Source organism: Meriones unguiculatus, chromosome 4 (genome assembly GCF_030254825.1).
Source record: "Meriones unguiculatus strain TT.TT164.6M chromosome 4, Bangor_MerUng_6.1, whole genome shotgun sequence".
NCBI classification, from domain to species: domain Eukaryota; kingdom Metazoa; phylum Chordata; class Mammalia; order Rodentia; family Muridae; genus Meriones; species Meriones unguiculatus.
In genome coordinates this window covers 114,452,930-114,470,992 of record NC_083352.1, presented here as the reverse complement: position 1 = coordinate 114,470,992, position 18,063 = coordinate 114,452,930, and the positions used below count along the sequence as shown (strand labels likewise).

The 18,063-nt window shown below is 52.5% G+C and overlaps 2 protein-coding genes across 7 annotated transcripts in view; one reads left to right on the top strand and one right to left on the bottom strand.

Moving 5' to 3' along the window:
* Nucleotides 1-80: 80 nt before the first annotated feature.
* On the top strand, nt 81-11,773 carry Pcif1 (phosphorylated CTD interacting factor 1). Of its 2 annotated transcripts, XM_021638419.2 has the most exons (17): nt 81-219; nt 3,177-3,348; nt 4,607-4,749; nt 4,831-4,955; nt 5,870-6,007; nt 6,182-6,312; nt 6,425-6,579; nt 7,013-7,160; nt 7,243-7,326; nt 7,526-7,625; nt 8,753-8,915; nt 9,507-9,679; nt 9,795-9,881; nt 9,961-10,145; nt 10,799-10,892; nt 10,983-11,158; nt 11,261-11,773. In XM_021638419.2, exons 3-17 carry the CDS (start codon nt 4,626-4,628, stop codon nt 11,487-11,489), a joined length of 2,112 nt encoding a protein of 703 aa, XP_021494094.1. In that variant the 5' UTR covers nt 81-219; nt 3,177-3,348; nt 4,607-4,625; the 3' UTR covers nt 11,490-11,773. The 2 variants fall into 2 exon arrangements, with proteins under 2 accessions (XP_021494094.1, XP_060238831.1); XM_060382848.1 differs by lacking the exon at nt 5,870-6,007.
* Znf335 (zinc finger protein 335) overlaps nt 7,873-18,063 on the bottom strand; it is a 24,309-nt gene continuing 14,118 nt past the window's right edge. For 3 of the 5 annotated variants that reach the window (XM_060382846.1, XM_021638397.2, XM_021638387.2), the window contains 13 exons: nt 16,853-17,109; nt 15,801-15,912; nt 15,345-15,719; nt 14,429-14,571; nt 14,207-14,349; nt 13,968-14,074; nt 13,486-13,563; nt 13,154-13,237; nt 13,008-13,073; nt 12,847-12,928; nt 11,066-12,756; nt 10,789-10,908; nt 7,873-9,058 (listed from right to left, as the gene is read on the bottom strand). In XM_060382846.1, the coding sequence (XP_060238829.1) occupies nt 12,629-12,756; nt 12,847-12,928; nt 13,008-13,073; nt 13,154-13,237; nt 13,486-13,563; nt 13,968-14,074; nt 14,207-14,349; nt 14,429-14,571; nt 15,345-15,719; nt 15,801-15,912; nt 16,853-17,109 (1,575 nt within the window). In that variant the 3' untranslated portion in view covers nt 7,873-9,058; nt 10,789-10,908; nt 11,066-12,628. Of the gene's footprint in view, nt 9,059-10,788; nt 10,909-11,065; nt 12,757-12,846; nt 12,929-13,007; nt 13,074-13,153; nt 13,238-13,485; nt 13,564-13,967; nt 14,075-14,206; nt 14,350-14,428; nt 14,572-15,344; nt 15,720-15,800; nt 15,913-16,852; nt 17,110-18,063 lie in introns of those variants that run through there. The other 2 variants (XM_021638378.2, XM_060382847.1) reach the window with 2 other exon arrangements.

The following is an 18,063-nucleotide window of genomic DNA, read 5'->3' as shown; positions in this document are numbered from 1 at the left end:
CAATCAAGGTCTGGGGCGCCAGCCAACATTGCCACACTCAAGATGGCGGCGCGGCCGCGGCGAGGCCCCTCAGAGGCGGTACCAACGCATGCGCAGCGCGGAGTCCCGGCTCGGGACACAAGATGGCGGCAGCGGCGCTGGGGAGGGCGAGGCGGAGGCGGCAAAACGGGCGGTCGAGCAGAACGTGTGGCCGCATCCCCTCGAGTCCGCTTCGGGCAGGTAAGTGCCCCTGGAAGCCATGGTCCCGCCGCGAGCCGAGCCAGGGTCCGGGAGTCCCAAGCGGGACGGCGGAGGCCCCTCCGGCGCTTCCCGCTCGGGGCTGCCGCTCGCCCGGTCTCCTTCGTCGCCGCCATCTTAGAGCCGCGGGTGGGCAGCAGGGCTGCTGGCTTGGGTGAGTGCAGTGGGCCCGGAGAGCACGGGCGGAGCGGCCTCCAGGGTCCCTCTGCTGCTGCCGCCGTCGCCACCGCCTTTGTGTCGGGCTCCGACTCTGAGTCGCCTCAGCCCGGGGGCGGGAGCGCGCGGCAGGGCGGGGGGCGGAGCCCGGGAGATGGGCCGGCGCGCGCGCACGCCGCACTTCCCGCCCCCGCTGGGCTGGGGGAAGGGCGCGCGGGAGCGCGCCGGGGTGGGTCCGGGATGCGCGCCTGCGCGCTTGGCCTGCCCTGTGGCTCCGCCCGCCAGAGCCGGAGCATGACGATTGGTCCACTGGGAAATGCTCCCGCCCCTTAGTCTTCCAATCCCGGAATCGGATGCCTTCCCCCCCCCCCCCCCGGGTTCCGCTGGTTGCGCAGATACAGTGGTTTGTCCCTAGACTACGCTGCGCTTCTCCGACTTTGGTATGCGTCGGGGGTCCAGAAGGCACAGGCTAAGTGAAAACATTAACGTAACGGGAGCAGCGAGAGCTACGTTGCCGTACTCTAGACGACGGTGCAGGGGTCAAGTGGGTCAGCCTCAGTCGGGATGGCACTTGGGTTTGGCCAGCCTCAGAGCAGGTGTTTTGGCAGAGACCTGCTGCACCATCTAAGCGAATTTATTTCGTTTTGTTTGTTTTTAAAAGGATAGGGTCGAACTCGTTCGAGTTCAGGCTGGCCTCGAACTCTACAGAAATCCATCTGTCCCTACAGTGCTGGGATTAAAGGCGTTCACCACCACACCTGGCTCGTTTAATATTTAAATTATTATTTGTTTATGTATGTATGTGTTGATGGGGCTATAACCCTAGGTCTCACATATGCCCGGCACTCAGTGCGCTACGTAGCTTCACCACTAGCCCGTAAACTCTTAAGTTGATAACATTTTCAAGTTGTGTAAAGTGAAAAGAAAAAAAAAAGGTCATCTTGTTTCCCAGGCCCACCTGGGGTGCGTTTAAAAATCACAAAATCTTGTCGAGGGTGATGCACAGACCTGAAATTCTAGCACTTGCAGATGAAGGCAGGATAGGATGACTAAGGCAGAAACCACTTGGATATACTAGCAAGATGATTATAAGTTTAAGGCCAGTCCCAGTTATGTGAGACTCTGTCCTAAAATGACAGTGTGTTTGGAGTGCCCCTTCCCTTTTCTGACTCCTACCAGGTGTAATGAGTACAGCAATCTGCCCCACACGAATCTGGTGACAGCTGGTTTGGGATTGCTGCAGTGTCCGATTTGGGTGGCATTAGGCCGGGTTGCTTCTGCCTTCTCTAACAAATGCATCTACCAGGTGCATCCTTCACATTTTCTGGGGTACACACTTTTCAATAAAGGTGAATGAGATGTGTTATATGTGTTTGCATGTTTTTCTTTTTTTCAAGACATTATTCAAATTAATGTGTCTTTCACTAGCTGTGGGTGGCCTGAGATAGTGCCCAGGTCTTCCATCTGTGTGCTTTGTTGCCGTTTCTTTGGTCTGCGCTTTAGTTGGCACAGCTGGCCGTGCATTGTATGTGGCCTCTAGTATGTGAAATGAAAACATGATTCCCATTGTCAAGCGTCTGTATCCGAATGGGAAAGCTGAGTCTCTTGATCCCAGTGGCTGAAGACTAATCTAGGCCACACAGGCAGGTCCAGTTAAAAGAGAAGAAAAGCTGACCGCGGTGCCTCTCACCTGTAATCCCAACACTGGGGGAGGTCAAAGAAGACAGATTGGGAGTTCAAGGCCATTTTCAGCTACAAAGTGACTTTGAGGTCAAACCTGGAATGTTTGAGTCCCCATCTCAACCGAAGAACAACAACAACAAAAAAAAAAAAAAAAAAAAAAAAGGAAAGGAAAGAAATGCCAGTTCCGGCACCACAGGTGGGATTGCTTATTAAAGTGCTTACTCATCACCCTCAGATTTGGTTTTGATCCCCAGTAAAGCTTTTTCTTCTTCTTCCTAAAGTCCCTGTGAAACACGCTATAATCTCAGCTAATCCCAGAGGTCAAAGCAGGAAGATCGTATATTCAAGGCCTTGAACTACAGGTCAAGTTCAAGGACATGCTTGTCCATTTTTTGAGACCCTATCTCAAAAGCTATAGAGGTCTGGCTCGGTGGTAGACCGCTTGGCATGAGCAAGGGCTCGTGCTGTATCCCAGATACCTCATATATGTATTTGTTGAGCTAACATAGTGCTCTCAGTCAAGGGCTGGTGTTGTAGCACAGTGAAAGCGCTCACCTGTCACATCGAGGCTTCTGGGCTCCATCCCTAACATTGCAGAGCAAAGCAAACTGACTTCAGCATAATAGGAAAGGGTTACACCAAATTAGAACTCCGTTGATAACCCAAGTTCAAGGTCTAAGAAGGCAAATTATGTTGGTTGAAAGCTTGAGAGGTTTTGTATGTTTATTTATTTATTTATTTATTTATTAAAAAACAAAAAAAACAAAAACAAAACAAGCCAGGGAATGGTGGCATACATCTTTAATCCCAGCACTCTGGAGGCAGAGGCAGGTGGATCTCTTGAGTTTGAGGCCAGCCTGATTTACAGAGTTCTAGGACAGCCAGGGTCACATAGAGAAACCTTGTCTCAAAACACCAAAACCAAACCAAACACATCTAAACAAAAAAAGGGCCTGTTTCCGCATGCTTATTTAGACAGGGTCTTGAACTTTGATCCCTTGAGCCTGTAGACCTTCCCAGTGTGTCCTTGCATTCTGATGTTGTCCCTGCCTGGCAAAGTTTCACAGGCCAGTGACTCTTTTCTTCTGTTTGCTCTCCAGCTGCTGATGCACGGAGTCTCCTGGGTCCCTGTCAACTATACTGCTGACCAGCCCACCCACCTGTGCTGCGCCTTTCTGTGGGCCTTCCCCCTCTTCTGTAGGACCCCGTGACGTGGGTTCAGTCCAGCCAGAGAAGAAAGCCCTCTCATGCTAGTGTTGCAGACCCCGGAGGGTGAGAAAAGGGGACCTTATTCAGCCTTGAAACCCATGGGCTCAGTCCCTCAAGAAGTCATTCCAAACCTTTCTGTAATCGAGGCCCTCATGCTACATGTGTCCTGCTGCCCTGCGATTTTTCTCTACTAAACTGTACAGATAAAGTAACTATTGAATTTTCCCTTTCCAAATTATCAGACATCTCTGAGTGTACAATAAAATAAATGTTCAATGATTCCTATTATGTCGTCAACAACCAGTCAGGGCTCCTGATCAGCAAAGAAAATCTTTGACTCAGCCTTTGTGGTCTTACTGTGGGTGAGGGTTTCTTGTGGGGTTTGTAACATGCTGCAAACAACATACACATCATCAGTCTGATCTCAGTGGCCCCCTATGGGTGTAATAGATCCAGACTGGGAAGCACCTGGCCTTTGAGGCCTGTGCTGGGTATGCTCTGGGAAGGAGTAGTGGGAAATACAAATCTGAAGAAGCTGGATTGCTTGCTGGCATTTAAAATAGAGTCAGTGTTTATCTGGGACTCCTGAAGGACTGAAGCAGATGTTGCTCCTCAATTTCACTCTTTTATTTTTATTTTTGTTATTTTGTTTTGTTTTTGTTTTTTTTTTCCAGACAGGGTTTCTCTGTATAACCTTGGCTGTCCTGTAGACCAGACTAGCCTCAAACTTACAGCGATACACTGGTTTCTTTAGCAACAAACTGCAACCAGTTAGGAGTCCATGCCTTTTCTCTGCTGCGCTGGTCCATTGAGACTTTACCTAGAGGGAGCAATCTTCCCAAGAAGAGAAGGCACTGATCCTCTCAAAGGCAGACCCTGCTCGTGTCAGTCACTTCGTAAATGTCTGCAGGATTAGTAGAGCTCCTCTTGGGCCCACCCGGGTGGCATTCCTAGCTCTGGAGAGCGATGCAGTCCAGAGTCTGAGACAGTCCCACTGTAGGTCTAAGCACTACAGTGTATTTTTTGTGGAAGCGGAGAGCTTTGCCCATGAAATCTGGGCAGGAGGGCAGTAAAGGAAGGCTTCCTGGAGGATGTGAGCCCATGGGCAAGCCAGGCAACTAGGAGGAAGGATATAGCCAGTGGGCACCCTATCTTACAGTTGAAGGGACAGCAGCTTTATCTGAGTGCTCCTGTGGCACCAGTTGGCTGGCTATTCAGGGCAAGACTGGTGGATTTCTCCAATATGTAGGTAAGTAACCAGAGCCCTAGATTGTAATTGTAGGGTGGGATGGAGTTTGACACTCTTGGTCCTGTGTGGCAGGTCCCGCGTGGGTGCTGAGATGGCCAATGAGAATCACGGCAGCCCCCGGGAGGAAGCATCCCTTCTAAGTCATTCTCCAGGCACCTCCAATCAGAGCCAGCCCTGTTCTCCAAAGCCAGTTCGCCTGGTCCAGGACCTCCCAGGTACTGGAGGGAGTGGTGTGGGCTGGCAAGATAGCAGGGGTGCTGGGCACAGCCCTGACTGGGTTATACTCTTGTTTGCAGAGGAGCTGGTACATGCAGGCTGGGAGAAGTGCTGGAGCCGGAGGGAGAGCCGTCCCTACTACTTCAACCGGTTCACCAACCAGTCCCTATGGGAGATGCCCGTGCTAGGCCAGCACGATGTGCTTGTGAGTGCCAGCTTGGGCCTCGGGTCTCAGAGCAGGCCCCTAGCCTTCCACAAACATTATCCTGAACAGCTGCACATCTAGTCTGGTGCTGATACCTGCAGATAGCAGATAGAATGTTTCTGTCCTCAAAAGAACCCGAAGTCAAACAGGAGAGACTGACTAGTGAGATTACTAGTGTAGCATAGTGAACATGAGTGCTGTGTAAATGAGTTGGGCATCAGCAAGACAGACGTGCACCCTTAGTGGTGAGCTCACTCTGTGGCAGCCAGTAAGATTCCAGTTGTGGACTTATTTAAAGAACAGTACTGAAATCTATGGGGATCCTGGTCTGGGGAAGAAGGAAGAGTTCCTCTGAGAATCAGGCTTTAAGGTGAGGCTGGCGAAGTGGGAGGAAGAATGTTGTAAGAGCATTACCACAGGCAGTCAGGTAGGAACCTAGCTCTTGGATCCCTCACTATCTAGTCAGGTGGGGGCCTCTGTATTCTGCAGGTGAAGACACTTAGGTTCAAAGGGAAGTAACTGGCCCAAGGCCATGTGGCTGCTTGTAGGCAGAGGGGCATCTGGAGCGGATCCTGGTGTCATTAAAGATGGCCTGTGCAGAGACTTGCTTCCTGACTTCTCTTGATTCCTGATTTCCATTTTGTTCTTACGGCACTGATCTAATGCTAGACATCACAGCACTTGACTTATGTCACAATGTCAGTGGTGAGGTAGGGCTTTCCTGAAGGTGAGGGAATTGTGAGGCAGACAGCTCAACCCTGGCCACAGCTGCAGGCAGGGGTGGAGACCTGGGTTATTGTTTTGTACCCCAGGATCCTTAAGGAGCCAGAGCAGGGTGGGAAGGCTAGGGCCTGAGTGCTGGGGTTCCCAAGCTGCTGGCTCCATTAGCATTTCTGCCATTTTCCCTCCTGTAGTCGGACCCTTTGGGGCTGAATGCAACCCCACTGCCCCAAGACTCAAATTTGGTAGAGACTCCCCCAGTGGAAAGCAAATCCAGAAAGCGGCAGCTCTCAGAAGAGCAGCCAAGTGGCAATGGTGTCAAGAAGCCCAAGGTGAGTGTGTGTGCATCCCAGGACCTGGCTGATGAGTGGTTACTTTGGATATGTGCTAGCAGCTCCCTGCAAGGGCTGGGTCAGGAGGGATTCCCAAGTGTAGCTGCTGGGCATGGTCCCGGGCCTGCCTGCCGAATCTTCTGACTTGAAGCCTTCTGGATTCTTTTCCTTCAGATTGAAATACCTGTGACGCCTACAAGCCAGTCAGTGCCCAGTTCCCCCAGCATCCCGGGAACCCCAACACTAAAGATTTGGGGTGCTTCCACTGAAGATAAACAGCAGGCAGCTCTTCTCCGACCCACTGAGTGAGTCCCTGCTGATTGGCTTGGATTATGGCCCTTGATAATGGACAGCCTGCCCAGGACTGTGGTGTGGTGGTGGGCAGGCCATCTTCACAACTGCTGTCTGTGCCCCTAGGGTGTACTGGGACCTGGACATTCAGACCAATGCTGTCATCAAGCACAGGGGTCCTTCAGAGGTCCTGCCCCCACACCCTGAGGTGGAGCTGCTCCGCTCTCAGCTCATCCTGAAGCTCCGCCAGCACTACCGGGAGCTGTGCCAACAGCGGGAGGGTGAGGGCCCTGCAGCCTCTCCTTGGCTTTACCGCTTGGGCTCACGTGGGAAGGGGGCCTGGTGGTTCTCAGTGTGTCCTGGGAGTAAACAGACCTGTTGGGGTCCCAGCTCTGCGATGCTGAGGGTGCTGCCAGGCTCGTCCGCAGTTTCCACACCTGTGAGCTGGGGACCCAAATTCTTAAGAGAAAGCATGCTTGCAGCCTATGACTCCCAGCTCTAGGAGGCTCAGGCAGGATTTTGAATTCCGGGCTAGTCTGTGCTACATTAGCAGACCCTGTCTTAAAAAATAAAGCACTCGTGATTCTCAGAATATAGTTTGGGAAATGAAGTCTAGGAAACAGGCACCTGAAAAACACCAAGGGCTGTGCTGTCTCCTGTTTCAATGGACATCGTTGACTACTCCCGGTCCTTAGCAGTCCTCTTGTCCCACAGGCATAGAGCCACCCCGGGAATCCTTCAACCGCTGGATGCTAGAGCGCAAAGTGGTGGACAAAGGATCTGATCCCCTGTTGCCAAGCAACTGTGAACCAGTTGTGTCACCGTCTATGTTTCGTGAAATTATGAATGACATTCCCATCAGGTATGCCATAGCTCCGCTGCTTGGTCCTTGTGCCAAATCACTTGTAGTAGGGCCCTAAACTCTTGCCTATTTTTTAACTCAGGTTATCCAGAATCAAGTTCCGGGAGGAAGCCAAACGCCTGCTCTTCAAATATGCAGAAGCAGCCAGGCGGCTGATTGAGTCCAGGTTTGGCTTTCTCTGCCCCATACAATCAAAATAGGGTGAGGGGTGGGAAGTGCATCTGGCTGATGCTCACATGTGTTTGTCAGTGTTGCCAAAGAGAGATGGGAGGTAAGCCTAGAGGCTAGTGCTGAGGTGGTAGTGAAGAGGAGCAGCAGACAGTCGGGCCACACACAAACAGCTTTGTCTTGCCATCGGCCTGCAGGAGCGCATCCCCTGACAGCAGGAAAGTGGTCAAGTGGAACGTGGAAGACACCTTCAGCTGGCTGCGGAAGGACCACTCGGCCTCCAAGGAGGACTACATGGTGAGAGGGCCGCGGGAGGCCCGCCGAGAGCCCCCGCTCGGCAGGCTGGCCTCGCAACACCCGGTGTGTAGTGTGGCAGGCCTTGCTGCCCGTGGTCCCAGGGCCACAACTACAAGATGCTCAAGGCCCGTGGCTTTCTCCCAAAGAATGAACCCAGTAACATTTTTTTCCTGCCATCTTAAGCTCAGACATATGTAGACAGCTGCCTTTCAACCTGGTTAAGCGTTCAACATGTCACCTCAGTAGATCTTTGAGAACAGATCTGTATTTTCTTGTGTGTGTCCCTATTACAATTAAAGGCTACCTTTAGAGGGCTGGAGAGACAGCTCAACAGTTGAGAGTACCAGCTGTTTTTCCAGTGGATTGGGGTTAGACTCCAGCCCTACACGGGGCTTACAACTGTAACCGCCATTACAAGGGATCTGATGCCCTCTTCTGGCTTCTGCGGGCCCCAGGCACACTTGCGGTATACAAACAAATAACAGCAAAACACTCATATATACACACAAATAAAATAAATATCAAAAAACAGCAGCCACCTTCAGATTCAGCCCCTACACTTAGTCCCTACACAGCCTTCCTGTTCTCTGGCCCATGCCTGCCACTCAAGCATCTGTATCAGCAAGCCTAGGACTTTTCCACAAGAGAGAGGTTTCAAACATCACATCCTTAAGTGTACTAGACACTTGGTGACAAAGATAGGTACACTCACTATCCGGAGTCACTGGTTCTCATGCTGTAGTTTCAGGTGTAATTCTTTTTACAAATGCTTAAAGCACAGCCTTTAACTCTGCACCAAGTTCCCAGTGCCGTAGCGGTCCTCCCTTCCAATAGATAGCAAATGCTGTACGAAAAAACTGCAGCCATTCAATGGATGCTTACATGACAGATGCTTAGTGGATCAAGGGAAATGACACTGACTATTCACAATGTCCTATTTGCTAGCTTGAATTCCCTTGATAGGACCAAGAATCAGAGAAGCCAAGGGATCCAAGCACCGTGGCTAGTAAACAGTAGAGCCATTTTCAAAAGTAGGATATCTGGGCTCCAATAGTCCCACAAGAGTTCACCTGCCAGCCCTGCCGAGGCCCTTTCACCACCAGTGTCCTGACCAGGCTTTCCTCCAGGACCGCCTGGAGCACCTTCGGAGGCAGTGTGGGCCCCATGTCTCCGCTGCAGCCAAGGACTCGGTGGAAGGCATCTGTAGCAAGATCTACCACATCTCCCTGGAGTATGTTAAACGGATCCGAGAGAAGCACCTTGCCATCCTCAAGGAAAACAACATCCCAGGTAGGGGCGAGATGGGGAGCCAGCTGGCATCAACTGGCTGTACCTCAGGGCCAGTAACTGGACTGATTTGTGGGAACCTGTTTCTTGAAGTAGTGCTGGGTAGAATCTGCTATGTGCTCTGCCTCTGGGTTGTTAGTGCTTCCCTGGAAATAAAGTGATTAGAACGGAAGAGTCAGAAGCTGGTGAAAGATGGGCCGGTTAAGTAAACCTGGAATACCCACTCCATCAACCTCTGCTGTCTCCAGACCCAAGGGTAGTAATAAGCTGCCATGGCAGTGTGAGTGTTCATAGTAATGAACTGCCCAGGCCCCAGAGATCCCTGCATCAACTAACCTAACTATGCAGACAGCTGCCATCTTCATACTGCTGATTGAGCTGGCAGGCCTAAGGCATTGCTAAAGGAGACTGCTTCAGAGCTGAGCATGTTGCTACAGGCCACCACTTAATGCCAGTTGCCTGGTGGCATGCTTAATGACTTTGTTTCCTTTGTTACGGAAAATGTTTGTTTCCTGATCCATGTAAGCAATGGCACAATGGGTGTGGAAGGCCATCCAGAGGTGGACCACCCCTCACTGTCGTCCTTGCCCACAGAGGAGGCAGAGGCCTCAGAGCTGGAGCCCCGTCTGGTGTACTGCTACCCAGTGCGTCTGGCCGTGTCTGCACCCCCTATGCCTACTGTGGAGATGCACATGGAGAACAGTGTAGTCTGCATCCGGTATAAGGGAGAGATGGTCAAGGTCAGCCGCAACTACTTCAGCAAACTGGTAAGAGCTGGGCTGATGGCACTGAGTGGAGGCTTGGGATCTTCCTAGACCGGAGTCCTCACATCTGGCCAGTGATAAAGTCATGAGATCATTGCTGATGCCTTTGTGTCTACAGTGGCTCCTCTACCGCTATAGCTGTGTGGATGACTCTGCCTTTGAGAAGTTCTTGCCTCGAGTCTGGTGTCTGCTCCGTCGATATCAGGTACGGATAGGGGGCCAGGGAGGGCTCCCTTGGAAGGGAGCAGGGAGACAGCCTCCGGCTGACTAAGGCTAATCTGCAGATGATGTTTGGCGTGGGCCTCTATGAGGGGACTGGCCTGCAGGGGTCACTGCCTGTGCACGTCTTTGAGGCCCTCCACCGACTCTTTGGCGTCAGCTTCGAGTGCTTCGCCTCACCCCTCAACTGCTACTTCCGCCAGTACTGTTCTGCCTTCCCTGACACAGATGGCTACTTTGGCTCCCGCGGGTGAGATCCAGGGGTTGCTGGGCCCTTCTACCCATAAAGATGTCCTCCAAGGCACAGGTCCCACTTGAGCCAGTTACTTCTTAATGTTTAGGGCTTTGGAGTCAAGACAGTCTGGAAGGTAGCTCACGCCTTTACCAGCCATGTGACTGACATGCTACCTAAGCTCAGGATTTAAAAAAAAAAGGAAAGAAAATGGAGCTCTTTTTCTGGCTCCATGGTCAGGCATGTAACAGACACCACCTCAGCTGACCTGTGAGCTTCTTCATGAACTGGCTTAGGTTTGGAATAGGAATCCCTGGCTCTAGGCACTGAGGGGTGAGAAGAATAATGCAGACCTTAAAAGTAGCAGGTGAGGAGTACAGATGACCAGATAACCTGCGTCTAATAGGAAGAAAGTGCTAAGAGGAAGGAGAGAGGACCCTACCCCCACCCCCACCCCCACCGTCAGAAGCCCTGGGTATAGCTTCTGCTGCAGTGGTTTTGGGCTCTAGATCCTCAGCTTAGTGGACAGAGGCACACGCACCTAGCCCCTAGCCTCTGTCCTCAGTTGCCTTTCCGAGGGACAACTGTGGTCTGCCTAGGGGTGGGGACAGCATCTATGTCTGCGTGAGGGACTGGGTGCTGGTGGGGCTACAATGCTCACCTTTCTGTAGGCCCTGCCTGGACTTCACCCCGCTGAGTGGTTCCTTTGAGGCCAACCCTCCGTTCTGCGAGGAGCTCATGGATGCTATGGTCTCTCACTTCGAGGTGGGTGTGCTGCCAACTGATGGGGCAGGCAAAATTGCAAGCCTCCTGGGGGCAGCACCTCATGTCCACCCCATACTTTCCCTCCCGCAGAAACTGCTAGAGAGCTCACCAGAGCCCCTGTCCTTCATTGTGTTTATCCCCGAGTGGCGGGAGCCCCCGACACCAGCGCTCACCCGAATGGAACAGAGTCGCTTCAAACGCCACCAGCTGGTCTTGCCTGCCTTTGAGCACGAGTACCGCAGTGGCTCCCAGCACATCTGCAAGAAGTAGGTGCCCCGGGCAGCAGGGGAAGGAAGCCGGGTCCAGCTGGCAGGCTGGGTGGACAGGTCGGTCTGTTCCCCGCTCTGAGCAGCTGCCTTTGCCCACAGGGAGGAAATGCACTACAAGGCCGTCCACAACACGGCCGTGCTCTTCTTGCAGAATGACCCCGGCTTCGCCAAGTGGGGGCCAACACCGGAGCGGCTGCAGGAGCTCACCGCTGCCTACAAGCAGTCGGGCCGCAGCCACGGCTCCAGCTCTTCCTCCTCCTCCTCAGAGGCCAAGGACCGGGACTCCGGCCGGGAACAGGGCCCTAGTCGAGAGTCTCACCCCACTTAACATTTCCTGCGGGGAGAAGGAGCCCCAGGGGTGCTGTTATAGACTGCTGGGACTCAGTCCTCAGGGCTGAGCAGACCCCAGGGGCCCCCACCCTGGGGTGGCAGCAGGACTTGAGCTGCCAGGAACATAGGAATATTATGGCTCTTCCAGGGCTCCCCCTCCCTGCTCCCACTTCTTCAGATTCACCAAATCCCTTGTAAATAGTCCTATGCCTTCCCAGCCCCACACTGACCCTGTTGCTGCCTTGTTTCATTTGTAAAAGGAAATACAGAAACTTCCCAAGAGTGTGTGAGGGTCTTGGGGCGGTTACCTCTCTGACCACTCTCTACCATATTCAGGTGCCCCTTATCAAGATCCCGGCTGCCTTCACACCCCTCTGGGATCCTTGCAGGACTGAGTCTTTAGAAGCTGCTATCTGAGCTCAGCAGGTTGGAGGAGTCAGGGCATTACTGCTGGGCCTGCCTGGATACCTCTAGTCCCTGGCTAAACCAAACTCTCAGGCTGCTAAGTGTTTTACATCTGGCTCACGAAGTGTAGCCTCAGAGGCAGAATACCTCTGATTATATATACACCAAAGGCTCAGGCCTCAGAATAGTACCTGCCCTCTGAGGCTCTGGAGACAGGTAGCCCATGGAGGAAACAGGGTTCTCTCTAGCTCTGCCCTTTCCGGAGATGAGGCTGGTTTGTCCTGTACTCGGACCACTGTTCATAAGAGGCATGTAGAGCCAGGTAGCCTCTACTTGTTGAGACCTCTGCCTGGTTTTCTGGCCCTTACCAGATTCAGGTTATTAGCACATATACTAGAGTTATGTGTATACATACACATAATACATATACACATATTAGCACATATAAAGAGAGTTGCAAGGGCTGGACTCTGGTCCCTTTATTGAGACTGAGGAGCCAGTGGGTCCATGAAAACAAAAATAAATTTCTCTCCCAAAGCCTGCCAGCAGGCTGAGGCACCCAGCATGTCCTGGCTGGAGCCCATGGCTGCCCCCTAAGGGCACAGGTCTGGCTCCTTTGGAGTCAAGTGATACCGACTGTCCAGTATCTGGAGGCCCTAAGTAGGACAGGAAAGACCTAGTCTCCAGGAGAGCTGGCCCCAATATCCATGATCAGCGTTGGGCCTTTGAGGCTCAGTCATCGGAGAGGGTAATGACGTCGTACTCGATGCCCTGGTGTTGCAGCTGTTGGATGTGTTCGGGCACTGCCTCCTCAGTGCCAAACAGGCCCTGGGCTTGGGCCATGGCAGCATCAGCCACCGCTGCCAGGGGAGGGAAAAGCACAGTAAGCCTGAGGCTCCAGGAGCTAGGCCTGGCCTCAGTTTCCTGGCCGTCAGTGTCCAGTCCCATACCTGTAACAGCAGAATGTGCTGCAGCCTCAAGCTGAGCCTGGGTGACAAGCTGCTGGCCCGGGGATACAGGTACATACTGAATCTAGAGAAAGAAGCCAGTAAGAATATAGCCCCACAGGAACCTCGCTACCCCAGCTCTGCCTGCTCCCCAGGTACTCTACCTGGGACTCCTGCAGGAACGGGGTACCTTGCTCATACTGGATGTGTGTGATCTGGCCCTCCTGGACCTGGAGATAGGAAGTTAGCCAGTAATCCTAGAAGGCTGCAGCTTTCCTCCGAGCCCCACCCTGCCCCAGGCCTGGCCTACCTGGATATGATGGCCATCAGGGACTACAACGTACTCCTGTGGCAAGAGGTGTGGCACACCGTCCGGAGAGATGATATACTGAACCTAAGAAAGGGGAGGAGACAGGTGCTAGGGTTCCACTTCATGAAATCGAGGTTAAAAGGGCAGACGGAGCTGGGCACAGACAGATCTCAGTGAGATTGAGGCTAGCCTGGCTTACAAAGTCCAGGACAGCCAAGACTACACAGAGAAGCCCTGTTTCGAAAAACAAAAGGCAGAGTAGTATGGACAGTAGCCCAGGTGGTCTGGAAACTTCTAAGGAGGACCTTATTAGTAAGGGGACAGGAGGTTACCTGGTTATCTGAGGTCACCAGGTGCTGTACTGTCTGGCCATCTGCTGTGGTGATTTCCTGGATGTAGGCAGCTTCCTCCTGTCAAGGCCAAGCCAAGTCAGCCTTAGCTCTTTTACTTGTTGGTGTGTATGTGTGCCCCAGCCCTGAATGGAGGCCAGTAGCTCAGAACAGGGTGCCAAGCCTTGCTCTCCCGTCACTTTTTGCCTGTTCTGTTGAGGCAAGGTCTCCATGAACCTGCAGTTCCTGCTTGGCTGGAGGCCACACAAACCTCAGCTCCTCTTGTCTCCATCTTCCTCGGAACAGGGCTTAGAGAGAGGGTACCTGACACGCTGGACACCTGGCTTGTTATGTAGTGGGAGCTGGGATCCAAACTCTGATCCTCACGATTGCACTTCTAAACCTCTGAGACACCTCTCTAGCCCCTCTAGTCTCAGTTCTGTCTGTCCCATACTTTCTGCAGGAGCGCCCGACCTTGCTCTTACCTGATTGGTCACCGTCTGTTCCTGGGCCACAATGATGTGTTCCTGGCTCAGTGCTTGCTGTAGCCGATCTGGACCCAGGGCCCCATGATGACTGGACTGGAGGGCATCTGGGCAGAGAGAAGGGGGCTTATTAGGGGGTTCAGGGAAAACTTTGACTACACCATTGCTGGGGTTCCCCTGGGCTGGGGTTCTAGTCTTTGGACCCAAATGGTCCACCTTGTGGCCCAAGGGTAGCTCACTGTGCAGCGTGGCCAGTGTCTCCTCTTCACTGTTGAGGATGATGGTCTGGGCTGGGGCTCGGGCTGTAGAAGGTGCAGTCTTTCTCCCATCACTGCTGTGTAGCCGCTGGATGTGGAATTTGAGGTGCCCATTCCGGTTGAAACTGAGGAGAGGGAAGAGTTGGCATGAAGTGGCTCCACCAGGTGTGTACATGAGAGCACCCCTACTGTCTCAGGCCTCACCGCTGCCCACAGAGGTGGCATGAGAAGGGCTTCTCATTGGTGTGTGTTAGCATGTGCCGCCTCAGATCCTTCTTGTTCTTGGAGGCGAAGCTACATTGATTGCACTGGTGGGGCCTCAGGCTGGAGTGCTGTGCCATGTGAGCCTACACAGGGTAGAGACCAGGCACCAATGGGTCAGCATGAGAGGCAACAAGTCTTCACAGAAACTAAACCCATGTGGACCAAAAGCCTGGACCTGAGATTGGGAGTGGTCTACCACAGGGAGAAAGTGAGAAGCCAGAGGTTGTGCCCTAACACCACCTGGGCAATTCTGGCTCAGGTTGTAGTCCTGTATTGCAACTCAGAGGTGCTGGAAAGGGACCTCCTGCATGAGGCTCAATCCTGCCTCACTGGACCTCTGCTTTCCCATGGCGAGGGTGGGGCTTTAGGCCCTGGCCCATACAGAAATCAGAGGATGAAACACTGCATTGGATCTGGAAGCTAAGAACCCTCCAGCAAGGAGGAGCTCCAGAAACTGATCAGAGACTGTCCTACTGTCTTCACACGATCCCACACTGGACTTGAACCTGTGCCTTCCCACCAACCTCTACTTTCCTCAGTCACCACACTCATACTGTCACCCTCTCTGTGCCTATGCTCCACAGCCTGTCTCCATAGCTGTTGTGTCTCTACCCAATGCCTTGCTGCTTCTGCTCTCCACCCTTCACCCCTTCACACTGGGAACAGTCTGGCATTAGTCACTTTATATCTGATTGGGGCCCTGACCAGGCAGTTCCCAGAGCTGGGATCTTACTGAGTCACCTTTGACTCTAGAAGGGAACAGAGAACCAGGCTTGAGGAGATGTTCAATAAAGAGTTCTTATACCACTGAGTGGCCACAGGAATAAAGGCAGAGGCATGGTGGGGGAGTACCTACCCGGACCTCAGGCCATTGGCGAGCACTGAAGGGGCAGTCGGGGCACTTGAAGGCAGCAGGCCCAGCATGGGCCCGTTTGTGACTTTCCATCTCTGCTCGGCCATGGAAGGCCTCTGAACACACCTTGCAGGAGAACTTCTTTGCTGATGAAGCTTTTGTAGATGGTGGGGAAGGGGGTACTACCAGGCCTAGGGTGTGGCTGGCTGTCGGAGGTGGGGTGGAAGAGCCCTGGGGACCTCCCACATGGTGGGTCTTCATTGGAGACAGAACCTCAGGACCATCTCTGGGTGGCCCTCCACACTGCAGCAGGGGCCACTTGGTCCCAGGGGCCAGAGTATCTGGGCTTGGGAAGGAGATGGCACCATCTGCAGTCAACTGTAGAAAAAAACACAGCATGAGGTGCTGAGGGTAGGCAGAGGCTGGCCACTGGGTGGGGAGGCCACTCCCAAGACTCACCTCTATGTGGTGCAACTGGGTCCCATCAGCTGCCATGATGTAGTGGGTGCCAGCCTCCTTGAGAGTGTCACTCACAACCACAGCCTGGGCTGCCTCCCCTGGAGGCTCTTCACTAAGGGCACAGAGAGTGCAGGCATGAGGTAGGGCTCCAGAAAAGGATCAAAGGCTACAAGAATCCCTCACCAAGTAACAAGATGAAGGAGCCTGAGTGAATGTAGGGCTCAAACCTGGGCCCCACTATCTCTTCCATAAATGATTGCCAAGAGCTCGGTGTTTCACTCTACTAAAAGGTGCCCCTCATTTCCATTGGTAGGAAGAAGACAGCACTCCAGGAGTTTAGGTCTGGCCAAAATGGACAGAAGGAGAGGGCCAAGACATCCAAGAAGAAAGGGCAAAGGCTGAGGCAGCCTTGTACAGATGCTGGCTCAAAAACCCTGACCCTCATCTTAGCACAGGTCAGAGCTGCTCAGGTGGCCTAAGAGTACAGTAAGTGGAAAGATATGACATAGATTTGCAGCAGAGGGAAGCCACACACAGGCCCAGGCAACAGGTCAACAAAGGAGCCTGTGCTTATCCAAGCAGTTGGGGGCCTAAGAGCTCATGGGAATGGGATGGAGAGATGGTGAAGGACTAAGAACATTTGCAGAGGACCCAGGATCGGTTCTTAGCACCTACATGGTGGTTCACAACCATTTCTAACTCTAGTCCCAGGGGATCCAATGTCTTCCGGCCTCTGAAGGCTCCTGCATGCACGTACTGCATCTAAATTTATAGACACTCATATTTTGAGGTGGTGGGCGGGGTATACAGGATTGGGAACCAGGGTTCGTAGCTTCACCTCCTAAGCATCTGACTTCACTAGCCTGTTTCCTCATTTGTATAAGCAGGGAAGCCTGCATCTTGTGGATGCAAAACCATTAGTGCCAAGTTCCCAGAAGAGCTAATGGCTAAAGAAGGCAGCTTCCCACCCTGCACAGGATATAGCCTCTGACCGCCCTGTCACTCTGTACAAACCAGGAATCTATACTGAAGATGGAAAGGGGTCAAGTTACCTGTAAGGTATGCCAGCTGGTGCCCTCTCCTCCATTGGGGGTGTTCTGATAACACTGTAGCTGGCCCCACCAAACGGCCCAGATGGCAAGGCAATCTGCTGTAGGCCAGGGGGCCCTAGCTGGCTCTCAGTTGCCACACTGCCCCCTGGCTCTGCCACATGAAGCGTCATCACCTGTGGAGTGGTGTCCTCAGGGGAAGGCTGCCTACCAGTAGAGGTCAGCTCTGCCTTCATGCTCTCTGACTTCACCACAGCCACCTGCAAGGACACCAATGGGCACTTCTGGGACAGAGCTGCTGTCCAAGGTCCTTCTTGGGGCCTTAAAACACACCATCCTACCAAAGTCTCTGCTGTCACCACTCATTTACACATCCCAAGTGCTTCCTGAAACATTCTGGCAGCTGGGTGTGGTGACCTGTATCAGGGATGCTGCTAAACACCCCCACAAAGTGCAGGGTGGCCTCCATGATATCTGGCCCAAAATAGCAGCAGCAGTGTGACCAAGTGGTGGTAAACCATTAAGAAAGCCCATAGCTAGATGTGGTGACATACATCTGTAATCCCAGCACACAGACAGACAGCAGCACCAGGATCAGAATTCAAAGCCATTTGAGGCCATTTAAGGCTACATGAAAAAAAAATGTACACAAATATTTTATAGATTTCTGTAACTGTGACTGAAAAAGATAAACCTACCAAAACAAACCATGAAATGAAAGGAGAAGAACTAAAGGGGTACATCTACCAATGAGAAAGGAGGTAGATGTATGTACTTCATATTCAGAATTTTTGCAAAACAGTAACAAAGGACTAGGAACGTGATAGAAAAAGAGCTAGGAGAAAGCTGACTCAGACTGAAGGTATAAACAGACATCTAGCCTCTACATATTTAACAGAATTATAAAATAGGACCATAAACTGTACCTCCATCACCTATCCTTCTTGAGAGACACAGTGGCCAAGACGCGCATCACATCCTGCATAACAGATCTCTGGGGAGCAGAGCAATGTGCCTATTCTTAAAGGAATGTCTAGGTGCTGGTTTGCACATCAACGCCATCCTGAAGAACTCTCGTCAGCCTAATAACTTTTGCTGTCTGAGGGCAGAGAAGGCGTGTCCCAGACTTCTCACTTTCAGAACTGAACTCTAAAACATTTTATGTGCACAGATGTTTTGCCTACATGTGTATCTAGTGATTTCAGAGGCCAGAA

Excerpts from the sequence above, each read along its gene's own strand:
- Pcif1 (XM_021638419.2), top strand. The coding sequence starts at position 4,626 with ATGGCCAATGAGAATCACGGCAGCCCCCGGGAGGAAGCATCCCTTCTA. Across the intron at positions 6,313-6,424 it reads GCTCTTCTCCGACCCACTGA|GGTGTACTGGGACCTGGACA; the intron begins GTGAGTCCCTGC and ends CTGTGCCCCTAG. Across the intron at positions 10,146-10,798 it reads GGCTACTTTGGCTCCCGCGG|GCCCTGCCTGGACTTCACCC; the intron begins GTGAGATCCAGG and ends ACCTTTCTGTAG.